This window comes from Mustela lutreola, chromosome 12 (genome assembly GCF_030435805.1).
Source record: "Mustela lutreola isolate mMusLut2 chromosome 12, mMusLut2.pri, whole genome shotgun sequence".
Taxonomy (NCBI): Eukaryota; Metazoa; Chordata; class Mammalia; order Carnivora; family Mustelidae; genus Mustela; species Mustela lutreola.
This window is the reverse complement of record NC_081301.1, coordinates 4,210,523-4,232,225: the sequence shown is the minus strand read 5'-3', so window position 1 is coordinate 4,232,225 and position 21,703 is coordinate 4,210,523. Positions and strand designations below refer to the sequence as shown.

At 49.2% G+C, this 21,703-nt stretch overlaps 1 protein-coding gene across 3 annotated transcripts in view; it reads right to left on the bottom strand.

Moving 5' to 3' along the window:
* The window catches only part of MED27 (mediator complex subunit 27), a 193,353-nt gene extending 176,379 nt beyond the window's left edge, over nucleotides 1-16,974 (bottom strand). Inside the window, exons 1-3 of one of the 3 annotated variants that reach the window (XM_059141033.1) lie at nucleotides 16,729-16,974; nucleotides 14,589-14,733; nucleotides 9,338-9,469 (exon numbers count right to left, since the gene is read on the bottom strand). In XM_059141033.1, coding sequence (XP_058997016.1) covers nucleotides 9,353-9,469; nucleotides 14,589-14,733; nucleotides 16,729-16,931 — 465 coding nt within the window. In that variant the 5' untranslated portion in view covers nucleotides 16,932-16,974 and the 3' untranslated portion in view covers nucleotides 9,338-9,352. Of the gene's footprint in view, nucleotides 1-9,337; nucleotides 9,470-14,588; nucleotides 14,734-16,728 lie in introns of those variants that run through there. The other 2 variants (XM_059141032.1, XM_059141031.1) reach the window with 2 other exon arrangements.
* Between the last annotated feature and the right edge of the window lie 4,729 nt (nucleotides 16,975-21,703).

Below are 21,703 nucleotides of genomic sequence, written 5' to 3'. Positions count from 1 at the left end.
CCTGGGCTGCCCAAGGTCACAAGCAAAAAAAGGGAAGAAGCAGGACTGAACCCAGGTAATCTGGCCCCAGAGCTCATGGTTTTAAGGCCACGCTACGCTGCCTCTCTCCCCGCCCCCCGCCCCGTCTGATGAGAGGAGGGACACTTCCATGCTTCAGAAGCGCCCAGTATTAGGTTAAATATACGGGACCTCTAGAACTTTCACTGTATGCTTTCTCTGTCCTTCTCATATCTGCCTCAAAATAATCAAAATAATTTGCCTTCTGTTTGTATCCTCAAACTAGTTTACAACGAAAAAAAACCAACTTAATAGGCATTATCCTTCAGCAAGCCAAGCTGTGCGTGGAAGGCACAAACCAAACAAGGCCGTCCCAGCAGCTGCATGCCAGGAACACAGCAGTTAAAGGTCATCTCTACCCAAACCTAAACAAAAGTGGGACCAAAATCCTACCCAGGCCGCTACCTTCTCCCCTCAAACACATTCAAAAATTACAATACTGACTTCAAAGATAATAAAGCAACCGATTTAACTGGAAAGGTCTTGTTGCTTCATTTTCTTCGGCGGGGCCTTGCAGGCCACTGGAAGTACAACGGCAAACAGGCAGACGTGTCCCTGTCCCCAAGCCGAGTACTCAGAACTTCCAGCTCCACGGGAGTCACTCCGTGACGCGGGCTTCGGTGCGGGCTGCAGAAGGACACAGCAGCGGCCCGGGGGGACTTAGAGACTCTCCCGAGTATGGGACTATAAAGATGGGAACAAATGAAACCAGAAAGTATGAGCCAAACAAAAGAGGGTGTCGGGGCCATCCACAGGCTGAGTGAGGGAGGAAGGTGGGCAGGGTAAGCACCGCGCTTCGAGCCGGCCAGGTGCCAGGGCGCAGGGCTCAGACTCCGACCGTCACAAACTACACTACGGAATATATCTTAATCCTGAGCATAGCAATCATCAACTCATTTAAGCAGGAGACTTGTGTGATCAAACTTGCATTTTTAAAGGTCATTGTGAGGGCGCCTGGGTGGCTCTGTTGGTTGAGCGACTGCCTTGGGCTCAGGTCATAATCCCGGACTTCCAGGATCGAGTCCTGCATCGGGCTCCCAGCTCCGTGGGGAGTCGGCTTCTCCCTCTGACCTTCTCCTCTCTCGTGCCCTCTCTCACTCATTCTCTCTCAAAGAAATAAAAATCTTTAAATAAATAAATAAATAAAGGCCATTCTGACAGTGTGGAGAAAGACATGAGGTGGTGAGACAGGGAAGCCAGTGAGGGGACTACTGCCAGCGACCCAGCCACAGGAGGCGGCCCGGCGCAGGGCGGGGGCACTCCCCCACCCACTCAGCAGCACACACTCACCAAGCAAGTACATGGCTCCGTTCTAAGTGCCAGAGACCACCGTGTGAGCGCAGGGCCGGTCTTGGGAGGGGGCTAAGGCCAGGGGGATAAGGGAAGGGTTGAGGCGGGGCGGTGAAATCCCCAGAAGGCAGAGAGGTTGCCTGGTTCAACTTCGGATTTCCTTACCCCACCCTGGAGCCTGGCACTCCCAGCTGTCCACGGGGCGTCAGCTCTCCCCGTGTCACCCCTGGCCAGGCTGGCCTGTCACCCACGGGCTAGGAGGAGGAGACGGGAGGCGCGGTGGTTGGGGACTGCCCACCAGCCCTCACCAGGCGCAGGGACTGTCAATGTTCCGTCAGGAACAAAAGCCAACTGGAGGCTTCCGAGAGGCCTTCCCCATTTTGTGACTCATCAGAATAAAAGCAACTCCCCCGAGACACCCTCTGCTAACCAAAAGCTTTGAAAACCTTCCTCGAAAACAAGCCATGCCCAACGCTATGGCACAGAGAAGGACAAGGGACGCTTTGCTGCGTGGAGGAAGTCTCAACAGGGAAAGCAACGTTCTCCACAAGACATCTTGCTGGGAGATTACCACATCCTGGGTTTGCAAGCAGAGGTCCCCAACTCCAGCATTTTGGCCAAGAATTCAAATGAACTGCCAGCAGAATAATAACGCCACCAGAGCTACTGTGAAAACGCATTAAAATCTCAACATTTGAGCTCATCCAGGCAATTAAAATTAACACGGACTACTCTGTTTCAGACCAGGAAAACTAGGAATAGGAGAATGTTGACGCCCATAATCCTCTATGGTTTCTTTTAACATTTTAAAGGCATGCAGGGCTAGCGAGCCTCTTTGCTACCCTCACCAAACCCGGGGGCTGACCTAGACAAGCAGGAATGTCTCTGCTGGTGCAGGTTCTGTGTTTAGGGGTGGAGGGCACGGTGGCCGTGACCAAAGGACAACTAACACCCAGTAAGTGCCTCCTCCATGCTGGTCCTAGGCTAAGTGCATTCACCGCCCCCACCCCACTCCCCCTACCCCCCCACCCCCGGCAATAAAGTGTCTTCAAACTCATTTTGCCAGTGAGGAAGGAGAAACGTGGAGAGGAGCTATGACATAAAGATACTACTGCAGTGATTTTAACAGGAAAATTCCCTTCTACCAAGTCACTGAACAAAACTTCAACAGTCACTTAATCATCTTCTGCTCATTAGGATGAAGGCCAGAATTTGGTCTATCTTGAAACTCAGAAGATTCTAATTCTCATCACAGAAACCATGGATGATGCAGGGTTTGGAATCGATGCACTCAACTCCAGGAAGCACACTGAATTACGAAGCGTGCCTCCGAATGGTGAGACGGAGAACTAACTGGACGGACAACAGCTGGGCTGTCAGGCAATCAGAGAGCACAGCGCACTCGGTGGGCCCCGCTTGTCCATGGGTGAGGTGCTGAAGCCAGTGCATCAGGCCAATTGTCACCCATGGGCAAAATCGTCCCTCAGGGCTTCAGGAATTTAAATGAAACTTAAACAGACCCAGGTGCAAATGTAGGGAGTGAGAGTCACTAACACACATCACAACACAGAGAAAACTCTCTTACACAGCAACAGACCGACTGCATCAGGTCTGAGGTCAACAGCCTCAAAAAAGTTGGTATCTGAAGCTGACTGAGCAATGGTTTTTCTCCTCTGGACCCCAACTGAAGATACATATTTAGTGTCCTCTTAAAATCGATGAGAACCCCTTAAAGCAAACACAGCCTTAGAACGGACCACGATAAGAACAAACAGGTGACATGCCCAGGGCAAATAAGCCAGAAAACTGTGCATTACTAGCAAAAAATTTGCATTTGCATTAAGCATATGACAGAATTAAAATGCACCACGCTATGAAAACAGGATGATATTTAAGATATCAGGACTCCAAGACACACTTTCCTCTATGTTCAGATGCTGTTCTAGATCAGTTACAGATGCCTATGCAGTCACCCAGCACACCGTGAGTTCTGTTCCTTCCTGATGGTAAAGACTGGTAAATGAGACATGTAAAGGCCACTAATTAAGGGAGGTGGGGGGAAGACCACTGTTAATACTATTATCCTAAAACCAGGTGCTTTGGGCATTTAACTCCTCTGATCAAGTTAGAGATTTGGATATAAGCTAAGTTCCAAGGAGACGGAAATTGATCAGTTTCATTTGCTGTGTCCCTAACAGTGCCTAGAACTGAGTAGGTGCTCAGTAAGCAGGCACGGAATGGATGGCTTTGACACCTCCTAGCAAAGAGCACACTGCCCAAAGGCACAACTTGGGAACTAGTAAGACTGAGCCTTTTATAACAAGTTCAACCATTCTGAACGCACGCATGCTCTTAAAGTCTGCAGACCCCTCCCCCTTCAAAACCTGCCCTGTGCAGAGTCATCAGGACAGAGATGAGCCTAGAATGCTTAGTGGTACTACTACCACTACCAACAAGTGATCGATAATCATCAAAGAAGCCACTGTTATTTTAACTGAAGATAACTAGGGTACGCTGTAACTCCCAACCCTAAAACAGGAAGACACACACTAATGGGGAAAAGACGAGAGCCACTTGCATCTCCTGAACCCGTGGAGGGCAATTACTGTTGAAAAGGGGGAAACAGTGGCGACTGGCACCTGTCTTTACACAACCATACTTGCACAGACATCCCCGGCCAGCAAGGGCAGTAAGGGGCACCACGGCAGTCCCACTCTCTTCATGCTGTGCCCAGCAAAGATGCCGCTTAGTTACTAAGATCCCAACTCACCGGCTCCTAAGCTTGAAGCGGACGAAGGTGCCTGCCTCTCAGAATCTCAGGGTCTGGGGCTGCTTTCCGCAGGGCAGTCAAGGCAATCCCTGAGAGCCAAGTCCGTGGCCAGGCTGGGCCCTGCGCAGCCTCACTCTGCACATACCAGGCTGGGCCCTGCGCGGCCTCACTCTGCACACACCAGGCTGGGTCCTGCGCGGCCTCACTCTGCACACACCAGGCTGGGCCCTGCGCGGCCTCACTCTGCACACAGACTACTGCTAACTTTGAATCCCACCTGTGCCCATGGTTCCCTTCCAGGTGTCGTGTGGACTGACCGCTGCTCCTGCTCCACAGGGTGTCAGCAGCCGCAAAACCACAGATAAAAGGTAGTATTTTAATGGCCCTTAATAGCGGAAGGAACCTCTCTGGTGCTCTGGACATTCGGCTGACATTCCTTTTCTAAGCTGTCAATACCTTGGGTCCCAATTAGAGGGCTGGCAGGACAGCCTTGGAGACCTCTTCAAAATGAGGGGCAAAAAAGACCTACCAGATCACTGAGGTCCCTTTGAGATCAAACACTCAGTCAAAGGAGATACAATCCCTAGAGTCTGTTCAGGAACACGGCAGGGTGAGGCGGGGGAGGGAGGGAAGGCCCATTACGAGGTGCCTACGATGTGCCAGATGCCAGGTATTCAAAGATGACGCCACAGCCCCAACCTCGAAGACAAGGAGACAGACCTGGACAGCAAGCAGCTGTGGCACCGTGTGATCAGTGCAGCTGCCAAGAGGCCGGGGCAAAACCAGACAAGATCAACTCTGCCTGGTTATTCCAGAGAATTCTCTGAAGCAACTCTTTATCAGGCTGCAGGAGGAAGCGGTAGAAAATGTGCTCCAGAAGGTGCCAGGGGCTCCAGGCAGAGGAGATGGCAAGCAGCAGGTCTGCAGGGCAGCCAAGATGAAGTTGGAGGTTTGAGAAAGAGCCTCCAAGTCACAGGGTCATGGTAAGTTTGCCAGCACTACAGAGGGAGGGGGAAAGAAGTTCCCGCCGTGCCAGAACTGACCAGAGTAGTAAACTGTCCCTGGTGGAAGGGAGGGTACTCGGGAGTTCTAGTCACTTTGTCAAGTCAGCAAGGAGCAGCAGAAGGCGGAGCCCAGGGACAAACCCAGGAGACTGCATGAGCTGGAGCCTCCCGAAACAAGTCAGTAACTGCAGCAGAATCACGCCAAATGAAGGGGAATGCAGGCGGCGGCAGCTCGAGGGCCACAGGCCAGACAGACCCGCAGCTCCCCTCCATCTGGGACTCCTGGCCCCAGGTCGGAGACTCCTCAGAGGGGGCCTGGCGGCCAGGGAACTCAGGGGGTAGCCACTGGCACTCGCTCCCATCCCTCCCCTACAACAACAATCTGGAAAAGTCGAACAGAATCAAGTAGAAGGAAAATACATAATCTAAGAAGGAAAGGAGGAAGAGCCTGAGGCTTCAAAGATTTTATTTGTCAGAGAGAGAGAGGGAGAGAGAGTGAGAGCCTGAGGCTTCAACTGACCCATTCAAATACGGTTTTACGACACCTTTAGAAACAGCTACTGGCAATAACTACTGTTTATTAACCACTCTGTACTCTACCCTGAACTACAAACTGTATACACGTTTTCGAGACACTCAGATCAGCACCAAGATCGGTATTACGGCCACTTACAGTCCAGCAGATGGAGACTCAAAGTTTAAATCCTAGTGTAGGACCAGGCTTAATTCTGTGGGGGCAGAAAGAGCCGGAGAGGGAGAAAAGCACTAAGAGGTGTAAACACGGGGACCTAATCTGGGTACAACTCAGAAGACCTCCGAGGGGAGGTACCCACTCAGCTGAGACCAGGATGAGCGAGAGCTTTCCAAAGGAAGAGAGGAGAAGGACGAACAACAGGCGCGAAAGCTCTGAGATGAAAAGCTCACGGCCCCACCGGGGGCTGCGATTCACTCTGTAACCGGGAACTGGCGGAGTGGCCGGAAAGGAAGCTGAACACTGGAGTCCCTGCGACGAAGCGACCCGTCTACAGACCGCTACAGACTGCTAGGACGCAGGACTGAGCGTGCCGCTTACAGATCAGGAAACTGAGGCTAAGGCATCCGGCCAAAGGGCTGCCTGCTTCTGGACTCGGGCCCCAGAGCCTGATGACTCGAATGCTTCCACATGCCAGCTGGGGAGCTGGCACTCATCCTGAGAGAGACGGAAGAAACCGCTGAGGGGCAACCAATCAGATGTCTGCATTCTCAAGATCCCCGGGGAGCTGTAGAGAGGAAAATAGATTCAAAGGGGTAGGAACTGGCAGGAAGTCAGCAGGGAGGTTGCAGCATTGTCCCAAGCAATCATGGGGGCCTGGGCTCAGGCAAGAGCAGTCAAAATGGGGAGGAGAGGGTAAGAGGTTTTCAAGAGGTAGAATCAATACACCTTGGTCAGCAGGTGAGGGTCTGGGCGCCCAGCTGGGGCCCAGAGCAAGGAGCAGGATTTTAGTTCCGGACTCTAGCCTCACAGGCCCCCGCGTCTCCGAGTGCAGACACTGGGAGAGAGACCTAGGCTGGCAGTGCAGCGAGGTGGCATCGATGTGTGGCTGCCACGTGAAGCTGCAGAAAAGATGAGGTGGCCCAGAGAAGGCTCAGACAGCGGGGGCAAAGCACAGCTATCTAGCAGCTCTGCCCCGGCTCCCACGGCCATGAAGAAGGGCAGACCAGGAAATGGGCAGGTGTGACGTCAGATTCTCTCCGTCCTTGTAACGATACGCTTCAATCCCACCATCGATGCGCACCTCACTGCGAAGGAAAATGATAGGGGACAATTTGCTTTCTCCTAAACATTCCTGGGACAGAAGAGAAAGCGCCCTTTTCAGGCTCTGGTTACAATCCCCAGAAGGCTTGGACAAACCACACCAACCTTGTCGGCCCAGAAAAGGCTAATGTAAGCCAGCCAAGAAGGGACTCAAGATGAGTGCCCCACAGACAGAGTGCCTCCTGCGGGCAGGCCTGACACACAGCCAGTGGCCTCTGCAGCCTCCCAGGGCAGCTTCTAGAGAGATGGCCTGTTCCTTCAGAGAAAAAGATGAGAGAATCACAAATCTGATTCCAGGCAACAATAAAGTGGCAATTTTCGGAAACCACAACTAGTAAGCAGAACATAAAGATGTGGAACTGGGCCAAAGCCTTGGGATAGAAACCGTTTAGAATTACAGGGGCACCACTTGATTTTCATTAACATTTACGCTTGGTGTGTTACAAGGGGCCACTGCTGTTTAGAGAACCTCTGGAAGGTAATTTTCCACGAGGCCTCCAGGCTGCGGCTCTGCTCTGGTATAGCCCGAGATGCACACACAACAGTCGTGCTGAAGAAACGTTACCGGACAAGCTCTGCTCTTTTCCACTCCCCACGTTAAGCTTTCATTTCCAAAACCACAGAAATGCACAAGTGACTCCACGGTCTCTCCAAGCTAAAGCTGAAAGGGACCCAAGAGATCATCCCACCCACGACTTCACCTACCGGTGAGGAAGCTAGAACCCAAGAAGGAGTGAAGCCGTTGGCGTAAGGTCACAGAACAGGTCCCACAGCGAGCCAGTAGACAGCGGCAGCCAGAACTGAATACTGGTCTCTCAAAACCTCGGTCCCATGCTGGCACAACTACATGCTGCCTTTTGAACACTTTGCCAAAAATACGAAAAGGAGCAGGACTAGCGGACCCAGTGGGTGCCCGCTACACACTGGGCACTGTTCTAGGTGCTGGACGGGGGGTGGGGGGACACATAAACCCATCAATCCTCACCACAGCCCGGACACAGAGGTCGTCATGAACCGCTCCGACTAATGAGAAGGCTAAGACGGAGACAGGCTCTGTAACTTGCCCCAAATCATAAAGCTGAGAGGAGGCTGGGGATTCAAACCCGAGAATCTAACCCCAGCCTGGCTAGTAACCAGCACCCAACTGACAAAAGTGGAGAGAATCAATCCAGATGTTTCTTTTCCTACCGGCCTTTGCGTGCAAGCATTTTTCTAAAGAAACAACACAAGAAACCCCTGACTAGGCCAAAAGAGTTTCCCTACCAGGTAAGAAGACTACAGACCCATAGGAAGGCTGAGTTCTGGGAACGCAGCCTTATGGGGTGCCCACATGGGAAGGCTCCTCCCGGCTCTGGACAAACGGGCTGCCCTGAGCCATACACGGCCCTTCTCACCCCCTCCCCCGCAGTCCCCTCACGCCTCCGTGCGCTCCTCCCCAGGACCCTCCCTGCCTTTGCCGCCCCTCAACTCCCACATGCCACCCTACCCTTCCAAAAGCCAGGACTCCACACCAAGAGGTCAGTGACCCTCCAACCCATCCCTCACCCAAGCTCCCGGTTCTCTGAGGAAAGATCCCCCTCCCATTGGTTCATATGAATGTGTGAACTGTTGACACCTACACTTGGGCTTCCCCAGGGCACGAAAGGTGCTGACTACCTAAAAGAATCTCGGATTTGAGGGCGCCTGGGTGGCTCAGTGGGTTAAGCCTCTGCCCTCGGCTCAGGTTACGATCTCAGGGTCCTGGGATCAAGCCCCGCATCGGGCTCTCTGCTCAGCAGGGAGCCTGCTTCCCCCTCGCTCTCTGCCTACTTGTGATCTTTTGCTCTGTGTCAAATAAATAAAATCTTTTAAAAAAAAAAAAAAAAAAAGACTCTCTGATTTGCAGAATTTCAGAAGAATATACCAAAATCAAGTCTGGGAAACTGCACCATCGAGCAGAAATCCTTAAAAGACAGTCCAGCACTGCCTGGAGGTCTGTCTGTCTCTGTTTGTGAAGCTAAGGCCAGGCCCTAGAGACCGCTCATTAACTCTGTGCCAGGAAAGAGCTTCATTTGTATTACCTAGTTTATCCTCACGATATCTTTCTGTGGTGGGCAATGGCCATTCCCATTTCAGTGAAGAGAAAACAGAGGCCCAGAGGTGAGCCTCACCGCTGTCAGAGAGCAGAGCCAGGACCTGAACCGGAGCAGTCCAGCTCTAGAGCCCACGCTCTTAACTGCTGAGTAATACTGCCGCTCCGTAAATAAATACACACATCCACTACTACCATGCCAGGGCATCACGACCACCACTGACAGGAACACGCTGTGAGGTACCCTAAGGCATTTTCTGTGCATTGTTTCATGTTGTCTTCAACACTACGACACAAACACTGGAGTCATCCCCACTTCACGGAGGAGGAAACGGAGGACTTAAAAGAGTTTCTTTCTTACCTGCTTAAGGCACAGAGTAAGTGCAGCGCTGCGGCAGAGCTGCGGCAGCCTGGCCCAGGACGGAGATGGAAGCCCAGACATCTCTCGCTGTCCTCTCCTCTACCTCTGATTCCAACAGTATCTAGAAATCCAGGAGACTGGTTTTGTTCTGTTGTCTTTTCCTGTTAGTGTTACTCTTTGCTCTTCTCATAATGGCTCCCACAGTATCGAGGTTTGGGGGCGGAGAGGAAGGAAAAGGGTGTAGGGCTCCGGCCTAACCAGGGCAGAAAGTCCTAGAGTCAAGCTCGCTGTGGAAGCCCATTGTGAACGAGCAGGGGCTGTGAAGGTGAGATATGGTAAAACAGCAGCCCTGGGAATGACGCCCCTGCGAAAAATAAGGACCATCCCAAACCACGTCTGGTCCTAGCTCGTGATGATGAAGGTCTGGGGGCATTTAAGTGATTGTCTCTCCTTACGATTTGCTTAATGAATCTGTAGCCGCCAAATCTGTATCAGAGAGAACAGGGCAGGCGTGGGTCTGGTGGGAAGGAAAACTGAGGAGCAGAAACCGGGGACTGACAATGCGGAGAGGGCTGACCCCTGCGAGGCTGGTGGGGTTGACGCTTCTCTTCCCAGCTTTCTCTGTGCTGCCAAAACGACAGCTGCCACACAGCACCTGACAGCAGGTGCTGCAGCTCAAATTAGCCTGACTCCGTCGACTCCAGAAGGCTTCTATCAAGTCCTATCCCCTCCTAAGCGCTGGCTGTCAACCCGGCTCTCTTAGAAAGGGCACATAGGTGATAAGCGTCGTAGATAAAACTGCTAACCTCAGCCCTCAAGAAGCTTATCATCAGTTCACCAACCAACCTCACCCCGTCCTTCCAAATTACCCTTCTGGAATCCAGCCCTGGCCTCCACTGCAGGATCTCAGAACTGCCTCTCATCTCCAAAGAGCCAACTGGGTTTCTCAGTAATGGCCGAAAATGGAAATGCCCTTATCATACTTCACTAAAAACACAAGCAAGCAAACCACAAAAGGGGTTGTAAATTAAAAATTCAACAGCAAAAGCTTCCATTTATTCTTTCATTCATTCATTGATTTTAACCGAATGCCTACTGTGGACCAGGCGCCTTGCTAGGTGCTGGGGACTCCCAGCAGGGAACAAGACAGACATAGCACGACTCCTCAGGGACATAAGAGAGGACAGGGTCCCTAAAGGAAAAGGCTCCATTTCAAACACCCCCACCCCTGTTAGCTCCAAGACGCAGGAACACAAGGGGCACCTCCGAGGACGGGTCTGAGCGAGATGACGGTCACAGTAACTTAAGGCCACCTAACTGAAGTCTGGGAAGAACAGTTGGGGAGGTGTACTGGAGGAAATGCCTTCACACTTGCCAACTGAATGTTCTCGGGCAGAAAGCAGCTCTTTCTCTAATAAAACTGAAAAATGAAGCCTGTAAAAAAAAAAAAAATCAGAGGCGGCAGGGGCACCCTCCTCTGGGCCCAATTCCCAGCCCCCCAAGAAAGGGACACTTCGGGGTCTTCTCTGCTTCAGAGGTCACTGGGCAAGGCTGTAGTCTCAGCCGGCTCTTCGGGAGAATGCACTAGCAGCCTCTGCCACAAAGAAGTGGAAAAAGTCAGAAATAAAAGTCAAAGTCAGAGATAAGAGCCTGTGACAGGACGCTGAGAACCTTCGGCAGGGGATCTTCAGAAAAAAATTCAGCCTAGTCCATGGCGTTCCAGAACACAAGAAGCCAAAGAAGGTCCGCACGGACTGTCCCACAGCAAAGGACAGCAGTGATACCAATTATTTCTGCCCTCGTCGAGAGAGCTTGTCATCCCTCTACAGAACAATTATCTATAGGTGCGTAATAGTCAAAAGCTAAATTCTTCCCCCAAATCAGCATTAAGAAAGTGCTGCTCACAGCAATTTGCCATCATTTCATTACATTAGATTAATTTTTAAATGTGTTAACCTAACAATTATGCCAACTACCATGTAATTAATATTCTGACTGACTTTACAAAAATTACAAAATCCCCTAAAGAAAATAATTAGTCATTAAGCATGAACGAGACTTTTCTATGGCCAATAGCACATAAAACAGAAAGTTCATCCCATAATGGGTGGTATCAAAGCCTTTCCCACACTTCCTTTAATTCTTAGCCAACAGTGCGTAAAGCTGACATTGGCAAGTTACCCCAAACTTCACTTAACATATTAATGCACTTACTGGTTTAAACTCTTTGAGGGTAAAATGATGAATGATGAAAGCTTTAGCAATTAAAAAGCTCTTTTCATTTGTAAGAGAGGCAAAATAAACACATCTAATTGCTTGCTGCTTCCATATTCCCCGCTGGAAATGAGAATACTGGCTTATTTCTTGGGGCTACTTCTTGAGTTTATTAAAGAAGTGTACATAAGGCATCCTCACCATTGTTTCCCTCTTTCCTTTCAAGGTTTTTATGTATTCTTGCAATCGACCTTAAATCCTTTCTAGAGTAAGGCAGGGTATACATAAGTCATAGTCAAACAGGACATTATCTGTCATCACGGAAATAAAAAACACGTTTTCCCTGCAGTCCATCTTGGGATGATTGGCAGGGGCCTCCTAGCCCCAGAACAGAGCTGCGAGCCCCTCCATGACCTCAGCAGGAAGGAATGCGGAAAGTGATTAGTGGTGTCTGCCCTGGACAAGAGCAATAGTTTGGGGGCCCACGTACCACACACCTGTCACTCCATCTTTCAATAAACCATTACAAATTAGCAAAATGCATACAGATTCATGAATAAAAGATCACGCAGGAATTGCTTCCAGGATGAATGTGGAAGGGAAAAAAAATGTCTTCTATAGTCAAAAACCTTAAGCCAAAATGGATTAAAGCATCAAGTTTAGAGGAGAGAACACTGAGCTAAGTCAGGAAATGCAAATTCTAGACTAACTGTGAAGCCATGGGCAGGCCAGTTCACCGGGCCTCAGTCTGCTCAGCTATAAAAGAAGGCCTAAACTAAACATCCCTTAATCATTCTCTTTGTTTCTACTGATCGGTGGTACAAGCAAGCCCCCCAAACCCCCTCTGCTGGGCCACTAGGGAGCTGATGAACAGGCAGCTACTGTGCACGAGGAGCTCCGAGGCCAGGGACGTGACTTAACCACCCACCCCCCCAAGCCCAGAGCTTTCACACTGCTCTTACAGGACTTACAAACTACTTAATCTGTAGCATCTCCAGGACAAGAAGTTCCACAAAACACAGTATTTCTTTTCCTTAATACAACCTCTTTTTCACCTCAGAGCAAGCGTTAAGAGTCAGGAGTAGGAATTTAATATACTAACTATTAAATTCGGTGAACAAGTAAACTACCTTCATTCAACCTGACACCAGTCACTTCCACTAGGAGTCCCGGGTCACTCATGGTTTCTCAGTTGGCCTAAGTCTTCCCTCCACTGAAAAGTCTCCGTAGCTCTAGGCTGTTCCAAAAACAGCACTACCCATGTGATACACCAACACAGTTTCTGTGTCCAAACACCAAAAAGCAAGACTTTCTACCAGGAGTCCAACCAGAAGGAAGTCACACCATGTACCTAATGATCAGATCCCACCCAATCCCTGGGTAAACTCAGCTAAGGACGACCGACAGCGTCCCTGGGAAAACAAGGAGGCTCCAACAGGACAGCCTGACAGAGCAGTGCTATCTGCGTAGGGCTGGAAGAATCTCTGTGGCAAAGACATAATTTTTATCTGCCCTGCATCCCTGCCTTTAGGAAACTGCCTCTCCAAATCCCAGGAGCCCCACTTCCTGTGCCTCAGGTGATCCGCATCACCCAATCAGAGGATCCCTGTGCTGGATTCGATGAACTGTTTACTTAGATAGGGGCCACCTACCAAGCAGGCCTAAAATCCTTTTTCAGGGTCTGGCACGACACCAGGACATCACGTGGTATGAGAGCGATGAAATTCCCAACTGCCAGGCCCTTTCCCACCACTTACAGACGTCAGGCCAACCCAGAAAAGCAGACCTACAGAAAACAGGAGAGCGACAGATCCCCGTACCAACTGGGCACCCTGATGCTGAAGACCAAACTGGGTTTTCTGCCAAAGGAAGCCCAGACTTTGAGGGACAACCCTTACAGCTGAGTGTCTGTATCAGAGGTTCAATCACCTCTCCCTGCCTCTCAGACTTAGCTGCCAGGGTCCCACTTCAAACCAAAATATACTAAATATCACCGAGAAACTTAAAGATCAAAATCTGCACACCAGAAAAACTCTCAATGCTCATCTCTCATCCAAAACCGTGGGGGGGGGGGGGGGGGGGCGCGGGATGGGGGGCGGGGGGGGCAGGAGGACCACAGAAAAGAGGGAAGAGACAACGGATGACGGGAGGGCCACGGCAATTCAGAACCAGTAACTGCGAGAACAATGGTCTGCAGAGAAGTAGCACAGCCTAATGAAAGAAGTTTCCCAAGTCATTCCAAACATATATATTCTAGCTCTTTATCAGCAGGAAAAAAAATACACAACTCGCAGCACCCAAACAAAAGGAGCTTGTGAGTAAACAAACTAGCTGTTTCCAGGCTTATGAGCCTAACTGTTAAGGGCTATTTTTAGATTAGAGCTGAGTTTTCCTATTACAGCTGTCCCAGGGTCTACGCCACAGGGCTGCTTGCTGAAGGAAACCATGAATAGCAGATTTCACGGAGCAGCTTAGAACAGTCTCCCCCAGATGTAGTTAGAGAGCGGAGAGCAACCGAACAAACAGCACTCTCACATCTTCCAGGCAGGACGGGGAAGACAGCACGGCAACACAGACAGTGTGAGTGGCTGAACATTCGGACCACCAGTCCTTAACCTTCTAGGGGTTACGGACTCCTCTGAATCTGACAAAAGCTAGGAAGGCCTCCCCAGGAAAAACAAAATGCACATACCACAACGTTTTACACAGGAATTCAAGGGGTTCCTAAAAGCTGCTCCCTGTACCCAATCTCCAGGTATAGAGTCCTAACCACACCTGATTTAGGACTTTTTAAACAAATTAATTACCTGAGCATCATGACTAATCCCCAAAGACTTCAAAGGACTACAGAAGAGCTCAGAAAGAAATTATACAACGTCCAGCTCTGTAATCGCATGGAGAACAAAATCTGAATTTTGAATCAAGAACAACAACGACAAAAAGAAACAAAAACTTACACCCTCCCCTTCTGCATTTATGAGATGGCTTTTCCTGTAACCGCTCCATTTCTGACATGTCTCCCTTACCTTGTTTGACCATTTATACGCTTGCAGGAGTTGACTATAGAGAGGAGTTTTGTCCTGCACAGGATCCAGGCTCAACAGCCCACTGTTATGCAGAGGATGGTTCTCAGATGGCTTGCCTACCAGATTGCTCAGACGTTCCAGCTCACTGAAAAATAAACAGGTAAAGCAATAAACCTGAGTCCAATGAAACTCCAGGGTGTAGCCAACCAGAACAAAGGCTGTGCTTCAAAACGTCCATCAGAAGTCTCTTAAGAAACATGGTAAAAGGTTAAGATCTCCGACAATCAAGAAAACCCTTAAGTGGGAGCTTATCTTATTTTAAAACCGAGCTCTCTGGTGCCGTTCTAAAGGAGGAAAAAAGTTAAGAGCACTGGAACCGGGAAGACTCCTAAAGTCAGGATGTAACAACCCAAATTATTCTCAGGGTGGGGAGGGCGACTTTCTGGAATTTTGAAATGTGCTGTAACATCGCTTCTCACGAAGAGTTTCCAAACCCACATACAGATCATTACATTTGGCAGAACAGCAAGTACCTGAAGAGATGATGATTATTTATCATTCACATAGGGATAGACTGGTACATGGTACTTCACAGATGGTAAAACTTAACAAAACAAAGAAGAGATAAAATAAACAAACGGAATGGGAAGACACCACGGAGGGGGCTGTGTCAAACAAACATACTTCAGTCTAGCAGGAAAACTCTAGAGAAGCTGGGGAAAGGGAGCCAACAGCAAAAGCACATTCCGGGAGCATGTTCTGTGAGGGCCAGTCTCAAACTGTCAACAAAAGACTCTCTAGGAACAGCTTCTCATACCACACTCATTTTGGAATCTTCAGCCACCTTCTTCTTGGCATTACTGCTCAAAGATTTAAAAAGGCGACAGGGTACTATAAACTTTCTAGAACGGTGGAGGGTTGTGAGATCCTGAACATTACCCAAGGGAGGAAACGGAAGAGAGCGGAGAAGAGCCACTGCATCCCCTCCAGCAGGGAAAAGTATTAACTGGCACTGCGCCAGAGAACAGCAAGTGAATGTGGGAGTTGGGGGGTGTGTGATTTCCTGGCTTTCCACCAAAAAAGAATAGCAACTACTTAGGGGGAAAAAAAAAATCAAAAGAGGCACCACCCATCATTTGGTCACCACCTCCTCCATGCTACCTCCGCCTTCCATCTGGTTACTAAGGAGACCAAGTTGGGGGGGAAAAAAAATCCATCCATTCCAGAAATTACAGGATGACTATCTTAGCAAATGCCTTTCCCTGCTAAGGTCAGTTCTGAGAAGTAAAAGGCAAAAATCCTGGAACTCCAACCTCCCTGAGAAGGGCTGACTCTCTTAAGGAAGGGAAGACCAGCTTGGAACCTAACCAGCTCAAGAGTTCCTACAACCTGATGGGCCGCTCACAAACGCCCTGGCACTTACTTGTTCCGGACCACTTAGAAAGTAGAAGTGAAGAAGGTGACTTGTAAGAACGAGAGAGAAATATACAGTCCTTAACCCTAAAGGGCTGCCAATTAATACTGGGGGCGAGGGGGCTAAACCTAAGCGATCAACGCTGAGATGAGGTCTCTCTAGAGAGGAGAACAGGAGCGGGTGGGAGTGGAATGCGGGTCGGTTCCGGAGGGGGCAGGGGAGAGGGAAAGCGCACGTCCTGTTCTATCAAGTTTAGGTCTGGAGTAGTGTGAAACCGAGGAGTTCCAGGTTCAGAGGCGAGGAACGGGTGCTCCGGGGACCAGGCGCACTCGGGTCTGGGGCGGCGCTGGGCCGGTCCTGTTCGGTACTATTGGATCAGACGCGCCGGGGCGCAGAAGGCCTACAGGTGAGAAACCTGCCAGGCGGAGGCGCGAAGTGGACGCGCACGGGCAGAGCGCGTGTCCTCGTCAGGAACAGAACGACCCCACGGCAGGTGCGGCGCGGCGGGAGGCAGCCAGGGCGAGGAGGCCGGGAGACGGGAGACGGGAAAGCGGGGGTGGGAGACGAGGTGTCCCCGGGGAACAGGCGTGGGGCTTGGAAGGGAGGGGCAGAGAGCAAGCGAGCCAGGACCTGAGAGCGGCCCCTGGCTGGGAAGACTCGCGCGGGGCCGGGGCAGGGTGGGCGCCCGCAGGGTCCCCGACGCCGGCCCCTTCAGCCGGTACCTACTTGAGGTCCCGGTTGACCGAATGCAAGTTGTCCTGGAAGTGCGCAATGAAGGCCTTCTCGCGGCCCTCCAGCGTCTCCTTGTTCCGCATGCCATCCTTCAGGCAGTCGAACACCCTGCTCACGCTGGAGCGCAGCGCCTGGATGGCACTGATGGCCTGAGCGAAGGCCTCCAGGTTCACTCCGACACTTAGCAAGTCCGCCATGTTGCCGCCGCCACCGCGGGCTCTCCAGAGTCGGCCTCGCTCACTAAAGGCCGCGCTCGCTGATGACGCAGGCGCCCGAAGGCCTCTGGGAAATGTAGTTCTCGCGGGGACGGGCTGCCCAGGACTGGGGCGGGCGGGGGGTGGGGGGGTTGGTCAGTGCAGACGCAGCCCGAAAGAGGGTTTCCACTCCAGTAAGCAAAGGAGCAGGCGGGAAAGCGATCGCTAAGATTTGGGGAAGTCAGGCTGCATTCTCGGTTTTCTTCATGGTGAGAAGGAACTGCAGAAAGTTCCCGCGTTTCCCCAACTTTGAGTTCTTGGAAATACTAGGTAAAAGAATTGCTCAGAGCAGAGAAGTGGCCATGGAGCAATGGATTAAGACCCATTGGATAAAATGAGTCCATACTGTTAGATAAATGAGGGGCAAGGGAGATTTCTTCCCTACGGCAGAATGCCAGCTGATAGAAGTAGAAGAAAAGATAGAATGAAAATTACCGTTTGGCAACCATTAGAAGAATAATTGATTCGGGTAGAAGTCAAGGAATGCTGAAGCCGGTGGGTGGAAGTGTGAGAAGTCACTGGATATTTGCAGAGTCTCCAAGTATCATCCCACAAGACGCTCATTAATTAAGAAGAGTAAAATGATGACCCGGCAACTCCACTTCTGGTTATATACTCAAAAGAAAGGAGAGCAGGGACTGAAACAGGTACTTGTTCCCTCGTTTATGGCAGCATTATTCACAATAGCCAAAAGGCTGAAGCAGCTCATGTCTGTCATGGGATAAATTCATAAACAACGTGTGGTGTATACAGCAAGGGGATATCTGTCCAGCATTCAAACGGAAGGAAATTCTGACACCCGTTACAACGTGGTGAACCTTGAGGACATGATGCTGAGTGAAATAGACAGTCAGATAAAGACAAACACTGTATGATTCCACTGATGAGATACCTAGGTAGGCAAACCCTAGAGACAGAGAGTAGAATGGTGGGTGCCAGGGGCCGGGGGAAGGGGAGAATGAGGAGTTAGTGTTCAACCAGCAGAGAGTTTCAGTTCAAGAAGATGAAAAATTTCCGCGGATGGTGGTGATGGTTGAACAGCAACGTGAAAGCCCTCAATGCTGCAGGACGAGACGCTTAAACATGGTTAAATGGTAAATTTTATGTTGTGTGTATTTTACCATAATTCTTGTTTTTTTAAATTCAGTCATGTTAAAGAAGGGGTCCTGTTGACTTCACAGTGGAGCAACCTGGCAGACACACCCCAGCAAGAGACCAAGGTTGACCTTACTGCGGTAGGACAAACCATCTCCCGACACAATGCACAGAGAAAAGTGCAACATGAATTCTGTGATATTCCTGCCAAAAATGCAAAACCAGAATCTGATCAAGATGTAAGATAAACTTGAAGACATTTGACAAAACGACCGACCCATACTTTTCCACAAAACATCTGTGTCATGGAAGACAAAGAAGCATGTGACCTGGGACTCTCTTTACTGACATCACGGAGACCATTGGTGAGATCTGAATAAGGTCTGTGGGTTAGTTCATAGTATTTTAATGTGTTGCTGATTATTTCATTATTTCGATCACTCAACTGTGGTTATGAGAGAGATCATCCTTGTTTGGGGGAAGATACCTTGAAGGCATAAAACAGCATAATTTATGAAAGAGCATCTTTATGAAAAAGAAAATAGTATGAAGATATTTATTTATAGAGAGAAGTACAGAGCCAATGAGGTAAGATATTAACAATTATGGAATCTGGGGGAAGGGTATACAGGAATAGTTTGTACTATTCTTGCAACTATCAGTCTGAAATGACGTCAAGATTAGTTATTGTAAACAGAGGTCAATAAAGGGCATGGAAAGTGTAAACATGGTCTAAGTGGTAAGAGAAATTTTCAATTCTGCCAGGCTGTGCTGACCAGCAATGTGAAATTGTGGAGTTCACCTCAAACCCACTTCCTTAGTACTTCCCCACTCTTCCCTCTCCAAGCTCACTCCTCCCTGCCGCCCCCCACACCACCTCAATTCAAACTCTCTAGTTGTGGAGCAGGAAAGATTAACTCTGCTCCAAAACTGGACCCTGACGTTGCTCTCCATGAGTGTTTAGACACTATTTAGATGAACGAATAGTCCCGGGAGAAAATTAAAAGTTGGGGGCGGGGACGGTTCATTGTCTTGTGCTTACATCATAGCTTTCATTTCCTGACATCTACACCATCTTCAAGCATTGCCATTGGCAGCTTTTCCTCAGGAGGGGTAAGAGATAGGAGAAACTTCCAGCTGTGGAACTCTTCCCAAGTCCCAGAACTCCCTGATCTTCGGTTTTCTCATCTGTGAAATAGAACGAAGAATCATACCCATCTTTATTAAATAGCTGTGAGGCTCAATAACACCTTGAAGGCAAAGTTTTTGAAATAATGCCTGACAAGTAATAAATACTCTGGAAGGTTGTAGCTGTCAGGAGAATGTGCTAGGAGAGCCTCCCGTGGGCCTGTGAGCCAGGTTTCTATCTCCTCTTGAGGACTCTGCGCAGAATCAGGCAAGAATGTACATTGTGTCTATTGGGTCAAATATCTCTAGTGACATGACCATGCTGCTGGAGTTTGTCCTTTACCTGTGTCCTATAATTCACTATTTCTTGGTGGCCTTTTTTTTTTTTTTTTTTCCTTTGGAGTACAAGGTTTTGGCTTTTGTTTTTTTAAGATTTTCGGAGAAAATCCTCTTTTAGCTTCGTAAAGGAAGGGAAACATCAGTGTCTGTTGGCTTCTCTTGATTTTGGCTTCTCTTGATTTTGGCTTCCCTTGTAGTTTGTTCATCCCTTTGAGGGGGAGATTAGAGAAGGCAAACTCTGTTATTGTGGTTATGTACCTTATTGGGAATCCCTGATGGCTTAGAGAATGTGACCCTGGCTGCATACTTTGTCCCCAAGAAAAAAATGTGCCAGTCTGCCTCTGCCCGCACCAATATGTACTTACAAACCCAAGGTTTTGCATACCATTCCCAAGGGTTCATAGCCTCCCTAAAGTCCAAAATAGACCTCTGGTTAGAATCATGTTCTAAGGCAAACACCATGGGGGGGATGGCCCACAGCCAGCTTGTAGCCAGCAAGTCTCCAGGGCCTGGGGCCCAATAGATGCTCAAGTGTAAGTTTTTGGAAGCAAAGAATTAACACGATATATTATGTTTGCTTCTTGGATCTTCCCTCCAAATTACTTCATCTCTTTGTATACTCAGATATCTCTCCCTCCTGCTCAGCCCATCTCCCCCACCCACCCTCTCCCTCTCCACCCCCCACGCAATAAGATTGTCCTTTGTCTTACTCTCTGATTCAGTGGTTTAGATACTGATTGGAGCTATAAAGTACCAACATGCTCCGCTCCCACAGTCATTAGTTTTCAGGATTTTTCTCTGGTTCCCCTCTTCTGGGAAACTCAGAAATTGATCTGTGTAAATGCACATTTCCCCCCTGAACCTAGTAAGGAGTCTTTCATCACAGCAACAGAAAACTTCATTTTGGAAGGGAATGGACAGAGTTTCTCTAAGGTGCTGTAAATCCTTGAGAATGTTGGCACATATATGCTTGCATCTGCGTGTGTTTGTGGGATATAAATTAGTTTAAAAGGAGTTCATTTCGAGCAATATCAGATTTTAATTATTGTGATCTTATGTTTGGGTAAAAGGCAGCACCCTGCTGCTAATATCTTCCAAAATGAACAAGCCATTAGCTTGGTGCTATCAGCTCAAGAGTATTAGAATGAGCAATCTGAATTAAAGTTGTCAGTATTTAATTAAAATATGCTGCAACTCCCATCATATTCAGAGAGCATGTGGTTTAAGCATTCAGACCAAGAAAGCACCCTCATCAATTAATAATTATTAAGGATTTACTAGATGCAGAACACTGCATTGGATGGCCAGGCAGAATGTCACCAGATAGATTTAAACCCAAATCTGCCTTGGATAAGCCAGACGTAACTAAGCCACCTGTCGTAATCAGTGTGGCATCATGCTTAAGACCTTGGGGGTTGCTCTGAGGATTAAATTGAGGCAGCATACAGTTCTGGGGACATAGTAGGCATGCGAGTTAGTCATTCAACAAATATAGATATTGGATGTGCTCGACATTTTGTTAAACAGCTGGGGAGCCGGTGGTAAAACCAGGCGCAGTCTAGCCCTGACAAATGTCACTGCAAATATTTGAAGTGGATTACGTGTTCCTTCACCTTCACCTGAAGGCTCACTGCATCCCTGAGTTTTAAATTGTTTAGAGTCAAGTTCATTAAAATTAATCTAATGCAAGTATGGTTGAGAAACTTCCGTTGGTCTCTTCTGAACCCACCCCACCCGCCCCCGACTCCTGTTTTCCTCTTATCTGGCGTCTCGTGGTTTTAGCCTGATGAGAACAGTGATCAAATGATCCCAAAGACAGAGGATCCTGGAGAGCAGGAAATCAGCCTAGGCTGGTGTCCCCCCGACAAATGAGTTAACCCTTCTGAACCCCAGATCTCGCATCTAGAGAACAAGGAAGTAGGATCACCTCCAGAACTAACAATCCAGGAGGGGAAGATTAGGAGGAACTTGTTAGTAATTCAAGAAGGAGGAAAGGGAAAGGCTCACTCATTGTTAATTCTGATCACAACACTGCACCAGAATTCCTGCACTCCAACTCATTCATTACCCAGGGACACTCTGTGAATAAAAGGATTAAATAAGAATCCCTGTGGAACTCGTTCCTGTTCTCAGGGCGCTCGCTCGCTCACAGC